The sequence below is a fragment of the Tupaia chinensis genome, unplaced genomic scaffold, assembly GCF_000334495.1.
Source record: "Tupaia chinensis unplaced genomic scaffold, TupChi_1.0 Scaffold143725_1, whole genome shotgun sequence".
NCBI lineage: Eukaryota > Metazoa > Chordata > Mammalia > Scandentia > Tupaiidae > Tupaia > Tupaia belangeri.
In genome coordinates, this window is record NW_006203574.1 from 68,301 (window position 1) to 76,483 (window position 8,183).

Consider the following 8,183-nt stretch of genomic DNA (forward strand, 5'->3'; position numbering starts at 1 on the left):
TTCCTCCCAGGCCTGTCTTATCCCCTGGCTGGAGAGAGCTGCCCCTTATGCAAATCAGCCAGAGCTCAGGTGCTGCTTGAGGGGCTCTGTGGTCTCCAGTGAAGGATCGGCCAAGGGATTCAAGAGAGTGGGGCTGCACACCCACCTCGGTTCATAGGGTTCTCCCTCACCTCTGTGTCCGGTCTGGACTAACATCCCAGTATATGCTCAGACCTAATTCCTGGGTAGTCACGCAGAACACAGAGGTGATTCTCTGCATTTTCCAGGCAACCTTAGCTCTGCCCATGGGATGATCCTGAGTCTCCATCTGGACATGGGCAGAGTCACAGTGGACAGCAGTGATTGTGGGATTCACTGAAGAGGGAGGTGTTTATTTGGGTCTAGGAACTGACAGGTCCATCCTGTGCTGGCGCAGAGTCCAGATGTTTGGTCTAATGTTGGCTGCACATTCAGAGGACACCTTCTTGGCTCGATGGAGTGACCCTCTTCCTCCTTCTGTACAGGGGGCAGCATGAGGCTTGGACGGGTGCAGGGACCTACCCCAGATCCCAGCCACTGAGGGCTAGAGCCAGGATGAATTCCCTGTGTACCTAGTTGCACATGGAGTGTTGAAAGATTCCTGAGATGATGGAAAGTTCTGCCCTTGGCCGTGAGCTCCTGAACAGGTCAGAGGTCTGTGCCTCAGTCTCCCCAGTGTGGGCTTATGGGCAAGGCCAGACTGGGATAGAGAACTGTGTGCTATTCAGGAGAGTGAGGGCGGGCTGCAGACTGTACCAGAACCTGGTGTGAGTGTCTGTTTAATGAAGTTACCTTGAGGTGCTGGGAAAGCGTATGAAAGAATGAAAACTTCACTTAGTCACCAAAAGGAGACTGAGCAGGGACCTTGGGCCTTACTCTCTGGGAAAACAGGACAGCTGCCCCAAGAGAGCAGAGCAATGCAGAGGGTGAAGGAGCACCCAGGACTAAGGAGCAGACGTGTGGGCAGGACAAGGGTCTCAGAGCACAGGGAGAAGGCAGAGGGACACGTGATAATAGGGGAGAGGAGGGACATGAGTGAGTACAGGTCACACTTAAGACCATAGGGAGGGGAAGGATCAACCATGCCCTCTACCCTTGAGCCCTGCCAGGGCCTTGGGTTACCAGTCACCACCATGGCCACAGTGCCCCCTGGTGCCCACAGGAGGAATGGCACCCTACCTTTGTCCCCACTTCATGCACAATGACCTCTCTGGGCCCTTCCTACAGTCCAGAGTGGTTCTGGATTTTCAGTCGACTTCAGTCTGGATTTTCTCACAGCCCCCAGCAGCCCTGAGTGTAAGGCACCATCTCTCCTCCCGTGTGTACCAGAAAGTAACTACTGTGGCTCCTGCTGGTCTTATTTCGAATTCTATTGAAGTTCATGTGATTTTTAATGGGAGAGACAGGAGGGCAAGCACCTGCAACACGGTCTTCACACCGCAGTCCCCTCATCTCAGCCCCCCTGGGGCACGGACACGCACACTGGCACCCAGCGAGCTCAGAGGGGAATCGGGACCCAAACCCAACCGATGCCCTTTCAATGGGGATCTACTTGAATTCACACAGAACCGGTGCTCACTGCCTTTATTTATTTATTTATTTTTAAATTTATTTGTAAACTGTGTGTCCTTGGGAGACGTGAATGGTTTTCACATTGAAAAGGGTCGATGGACTGTGGCAGCGGCTTCAGTGTCTACCGGGGCGGGCCCGAGACGGCCTGAATCTCACCGAGTCTCTTCTGTGTTTCTGGTCAGAGATGAAGAGACAGAGTGTGTGGACGTGGAGGTGGAGGTGGGGGGCCTGGAGTGCAGCTCACACCCCCAGGTGCGCATCGCAGAACAGCTGGGGCTGCAGCTCCTCTTTCCTGGATTGACCTCAGCCTGGATCTGACCACTGGCTCTCTGAGAACTGGGAGCTCCTAGGATTTGAGGCTCATGATTCATTCCAAGAAATGCAGGGAACCAAGAAATCTTCTGGGACACGTGGTGCTTACACTGGGAATTTAGGAGGGAAGCAGAGCTCTCAGGGCCACAGTGCCCCCACAGACCCTGATGTCCAATGTGGGGATATCAGGCCCCCAGATGGCTTCCCTGACGCGACTCTCCATGGAGACCTGCAGGCTTAGACAGCTTAGAAGGAGGGAGGAGGCAGCCCAGGGCAGGAGAGGTTGCTGACATGAGGGAGGGTGCAATGGAGGGACTCTGGCTTCCCTCCAGGGAACTCTGGAACTGGGGGACTTCCAGGTGTCCCTAAGGTGAGGCAGGGTCTGGGAGCTGGAGCTCAGGCTGTCATCAAACCAGAACTCTCTGGGTAGAGGCATGAACTGGAGGAAGGGGCCCAGCTCTGAGAGACTGACAGCTCCCAGCAGAGGAGGTGGGTCAGCCCTGAAGTGGGGCCGGGCAGATCCCACAGGGCCCACGTCACAGGCTTGCTCTGTGAGAATCCCATCATGCCAAGGTGCTGCTCTGTCAGGACTTCAGCCAGCTGGACAGGGCTAGGTGTTAGTCCTGGATATTTGGACCAAAGAGAGGCCCAGTGACCTCCACAGAAACCCGGGTCAATAAGTGAAGGACAGCTGTGTCCTCATGTCTTTCATCGAACTCAAGCTGCTTCTCTGAAATAACGGACCCTAATCCCCAGGGCAGTCTGGTCCTGCAGGCCCAAGTGCACTCCCCACACTCCCTCTGCAGATCCCACCTGGAGGGCTGGGAGGAGAGGACAGCATGGGGGGCTCAGCTCCAGGTGACATGGGCCAGCCCTGCTATGTCCCCAATCCTCCCGGGTCTACTGGGAATTTGTGACCCAGACAGAGAAGGGGGTTTTTGTCTCACTTCCCCATCTGCCTGTGTCACTGTGTGATAGCTGTACCCTGATTGACAGTAATAGTCGGCCTCGTCCTCAGCCTGGGCCCCAGTGATGGTCAGGTTGGCCGTTACACCAGAGCGGGAGCCCGAGAATCAGTCAGGGACCCCTGAGGCCTTACTCCAGTCACCATAAATGAGTGGTGCAGGGCTCTGGCCTGGCTTCTGCTGGTACCATTGAGCGTACCTGCTTCCTAAGTCTCCTCCCTGGCAGGTGAGGCTGACTGTCTCTCCAAGGGCCACAGACACCGTAGATGGCTGAGTCAACGCAGAGGAGGCCACAGAGCCTGCAAGAGAGGACAGGAGAGGTGAGCCTGAGGCTGAGGGTCTCCTTCCCAGAGGTCCCCACACCCTGCGGCACCCCCTGTGCTGAGCTGAAGGTCAGGCCAGGCTGGTCCCTGGTTGTGTGGGGCTGAGCCCTGGGGGCAGCACCTGTGCAGAGAGTGAGGAGGGGGAGCAGGAGAGGGGTCCAGGCCATGGTGGAGGTGCCCTGAGCTCTCCTCTGAGCCCACAGCACAAATGGGCTCCCCAGACTCCTCTTATTCCCTCAGGTTCTGGGGGCCATGGCTGTTTGGTGTTTATGCAAATTGGTTCCTCTTAGGGCTCCTCACTCAGGGCTAAGGAGTGTCAATCTACCCAGCTGTGGGCCTCACTCAGACTCTAAAAGCCCACAGCACAAATGGGCTCCCCAGACTCCTCTTATTCCCTCAGGTTCTGGGGGCCATGGCTGTTTGGTGTTTATGCAAATTGGTTCCTCTTAGGGCTCCTCACTCAGGGCTAAGGAGTGTCAATCTACCCAGCTGTGGGCCTCACTCAGACTCTAAAAGGGTATAGAGCCCCCCTAGTTTGTTCTGAGCTTCTTTTCTGGCCAAAACAATGGCCTTGACTTCAGAGAACCAACTACAATGACATCCTGACCACGTAGTCACTGTCCCCAGTGCTTTTCCCTGTGATCTGTCCTGGGTCTTATGGGACTGTTGACCTTCTTGGAGCCTGGCCGTGGGCAGAGGTGACCCTGGTGAGAGGCCATCGGTGTCATCTGTCCTACAAGGAGACCTGGGGGCCCTCACCTCCCCCCTCACCTCCTCTCTGGTCTCCCACATGCACTTTGGTGTTATCCTGGTCCCTTCATCTACCGTTTCCATCATTAGGATCCTTAGCCCTCATTCAGAATGGCAGTGAGCTCACCCAGACCAGCACTAGAGTGTGGATTCCCCCAACTTCCGCTTCACTGACGGTGGGACCCGCGCTGACACCCACAGCAGCCTTGCACGTGGCATTCCCACACCCGGATCCCTTTCTCCCTCCCTGAGGTGTGCGACCTTACTACAGAGGCCAGGACCCCAAACGTGGCTGAGAGACCAGTTTCTGTCCCTGAGGTTTCCGGGAAGCAGCCTCTGTCCGGAGGTGAATTCTGCAGGGAGGTCACTGGTCCTCCCAGCCAGGGGTTCCTGTCACAGAATCAGTGAGAGCCCAGTGGTCAGAGGTGTGGCCCGAGGCAGGTTGGAGTCAGTCCCCTCTGGGGAGCGTGTTCTGAAAGTGCTCACATGCTCCATCCAGGAACTAGGTCCCAATGCCCCGCATCACGATGGGGGTGCACACTCACCTCAGATTTCCCGGTTCCCCTCATCTCTGTGCCAAGTCTGGGCCTGCATATCCCAGCCTGTTCTCAGACCTCACTCCAGGGTGGCCACGCAGAACACAGAGGTGACTCTCTCAGCATATTCCAGGCAGCCGGAGCTCTGCCCTTGGGGTGACCCTGGGTGTCCTTCCAGACATGGGCAGAGACACACTGGGCAGCGGTGACTGTGGGACTCGGTCAGGAGGGAGGTGCTGATTTGGGGCCAGGAGCCGAGAGGTCCGTCCTGTGCTGTGACAGAGTGTCGATGTCGGGTCTAGTGCCGGCTCCATATTTAGGGCACCTTTCAGGTCCAATGCAGTGGCCCTCCACCCTCTGCACAGGGGAAAGCACGAGGCTTGAACAGGAGCAGGGACCTCCCCCAGATCTCAGCCACGGAGGGCTAGCGCTAGGATGAAGTCCCTTCATATCCATGAACACTTGGTGTGTTGAAAGATTCCTGAGATGCTGGAAGGTTCCGCCGTTGGTCGTGAGCTCCTGGACAGGTCACAGGTCTGTGCCTCAGTCTCCCCAGTGTGGGCAAGGGCCAAGGACAGCCTCGGTATGGAGACCTATGTGCTGTGCAGGAGAGTGAGGGCAGGTGCAGACTGTACCAGGAGCTCCTGTGAGGGTTTATTTTACTTAAGTTGCCTTGAGGCGGAGGTGCTGGGACAGTGTGCGAAGGAATGAAAATGTTCTAAGTCACCAGAGGAGACAGAGCAGTGACAGTTGCTGGGAAACCAGGACGGGGAAACTGGACAGCTGCTCCAAGGGACACCAGCAAATCCCAGGGACACAGGACAGTGGAGCAGCGTCCAGGGACTCAGAGCAGCCCTGGGGGCAGGACAAGGGTCTCAGATCACAGGGGAGGTGGAGGGACACATGTGAGCACACAGCTGGGTAGGGACACGTATGACTACAAGGGAGGAAAGGAACACGTGTGACCACAGTGGGGAAGGGAGGCCTCCCAAGCAGCATCAGTCATGCCCTCTGCCCTTGAGCCCCCCTGGGCCTTGGGTTACCAGTCACCACCATGGCCACAGTGCCCTCTGGTGCCCACAGTAGGAATGGCGCCCTGCCCTTGTCCCCACTTCATGCACAATGACTTCTTTGGGCACTTCCTACAGTCCAGAGTGGTTGGAGTTATACACACCCGACTTCAGTCTGCATTTTCCCACAGCCCCCAGCAGCCCTGAGGGTAAGGCACCATCTCTCCTCTGTCTATACTAGAAAGCCGCCACTCTGGCACCTGCTGGTCTCTTATTGAGAATTCTTAAGAAGTTTATGCGTTTTTTGGGGGGGAGAGACAGGAGGGCGAGCACCTCCAACAAGATCTTCACACCACAGTCCCCTCATCTCAGCCCCCCTGGGGCATGGACACGCACACTGGCACCCAGCGTGTTCAGGGAGGAACTGGGACCCAAAGTCAGGCCCCTTCCAATAGAGACGCAGTTGCATTCTTACAGGAACTCTGCTTACAGCTTCTTTTTTCTTTTTGAAAATTTTTTTGTAAACTGTGTGGCCTTGGAGACGTGAATGGTTTTCACATTGAAAAGGGTAGATGTACTGTGGTGGGGTCTCAGTGTCTACTGTGACAGCCTGAATCTCACTGAATCTCTTTTATCTGTTTCTGATCAGGAATAAAGACACAGAGAGTGTGGACTTGGCGGTGGAGGAGGAGGTGGGAGGCGTGGAGTGCAGCTCACACCCCCAGGTGCGGGTCACGGAGCAGCTGGGGCAGCCGCTCCTCTTTCTTGGGACTGATCTCAGCCTGGATCTGCCCTTCGGCTCTCTGAGAACTGGGAGCTCCTAGGATTTGAGGCTCATTATTAATTCAATAAAATGCAGGGAACCAACAAATCTTCTGGGACACGTGGTGTTCACACTGGGAATTTAGGAGGGAAGCAGAGCTCTCAGGTACACAGCGGCCCTCACAGGCCCTGATGCACATGGTGGGGACAGCTGGCCCCCAGATGGCTTTCCTGGCGCCGACTCTCCATGGAGACCTGCAGGCTCGGGCCAGCTTGGAAGAAGAGATGAGGCCGCCCAGGGCAGGAGGGGTTGCTGACATGAGGGAGGGTGCAGGGGAGGGACTTTGGCTTCCCTCCAGGGAACTCTGGAGCTGGGGGACTTCCAAGTGTCCCTAAGTTGAGGCAGGGTCTGGGACCTGGACCTATGGCTGTCATCAAACCAGACCTCTCTGGGAAGAGGCATGAACTGGAGGAAGGGGCCCAGCTCTGAGGGACTGACAGCTCCCAGCAGAGGAGGTGGTTCAGCCCTGAAGTGGGGCCGGGCAGATCCCACAGGGCCCAGGGCACAGGTTTGCTCTGTGAGAATCCCATCATGCCAAGGTGCTGCTCTGTCAGGACTTCAGTCAGCTGGACAGGGCTAGGTATTAGTCCTGGATATTTGGACCAATGAGAGGCCCAGTGATCCCCACAGAAACTCGGGTCAATAAGTGGAGAGATGTGTCCTCATGTCTTGTCCTTACACTCAAGTTATTTCTCTGCATCTCAGATAACAGACCCTAATCCCAGGGCAGTCTGGTCCTGCAGCCCTGAGTGCACTCCCCACACTCCCTCTGCAGATCCCACCTGGAGGGCTGGGAGGAGAGGACAGCATGGGGGGCTCAGCTCCAGGTGACATGGGCCAGCCCTGCTATGTCCCCCGTCCGCCTGGGTCTGCAGGGAGAGTGGGACCCACACAGGGAAGGGGGTTTGTGTCTCACTTCCCCATCTGCCTGTGTCACTGTGGTTGTGTAATCACTTCTGTCCATGGACTGACAGTAATAGTCAGCCTCGTCCTCAGCCTGGGCCCCAGTGATGGTCAGGGTGGCCGTTCCACCAGAGCGGGAGCCGGAGAATCGCTCAGGGACCCCTGAGGCCCGGAAATCAATATAATCCATGAGCAGTGTCGGGTGCTGGGCTGGCTTCTGCTGGTACCAGTAAACACCAAAGATTTCTAATTCTCCTCCCTGGCAGGTGATGCTGACTGTCTGTCCCAGGGCCACAGACAACGCAGGTGGTTGAGTCAAAACAAAGGAGGCCACAGATCCTGCAAGAGAGGGCAGGAGAGGTGAGCCTGAGGCTGAGGGTCTCCTTCCCAGAGGGCCCACCCCCTGCAGCACCCCCTGTGCTGAGCTGAAGGTCAGGCCAGGCTGGTCCCTGGTTGTGTGGGGCTAAGCCCTAGGGGCAGCACCTGAGCAGAGAGTGAGGAGGGGGAGCAGGAAAGGGGTCCAGGCCATGGTGGAGACACCCCAGATCTCTGCTTCTGAGCCCACAGCTGGGAGGGCCCCCAGGCCTCTCTTATCCTGAGGGAGGGGGGCTCCTCATGCAAATGTCCTCTTTCCTTCTGTGGCTGGGGGTGGCTCTCTGCTGAGCCGAGAAGGGTGGGGTTTCCAGGAGGTTGTCCCCTAGGCCTGTCTCCAAGGACTGTGCCTAGGACCTCAGAGTCTCTGCTGTGGATAAGGAAATTTTGGCCTCCCCCCCAACACACAGACTCACACACACATCAGGAGAGACCCTGGGCTCCTTCCCTGGGCTGAGTAAGACCCCTCATTCCCCTCTGTCTGGCTGTTACTGTCCCTGGGGTGAGCTGGCAGAGATTTGGCAAGATCTGATGGGCTCAGGGGTCATGCTGAAGGAAAGGAGAACCGAATTCCACAGTTCGCAGGGATTCAGAGGAAA

General features: G+C 56.8%; 1 pseudogene and 1 gene segment (V, D, J or C); both read right to left on the bottom strand.

Moving 5' to 3' along the window:
* Positions 1 to 2,020: 2,020 nt before the first annotated feature.
* On the bottom strand, positions 2,021 to 3,388 carry LOC106733422 (immunoglobulin lambda variable 3-19-like; annotated as a pseudogene).
* Positions 3,389 to 3,506: 118 nt separating this feature from the next.
* Positions 3,507 to 7,764, bottom strand: LOC102479286 (immunoglobulin lambda variable 3-19-like). The segment is given in 3 exon segments: positions 3,507 to 3,539; positions 7,226 to 7,551; positions 7,696 to 7,764. Coding segments are annotated over 3 exon segments (405 nt in total).
* Between the last annotated feature and the right edge of the window lie 419 nt (positions 7,765 to 8,183).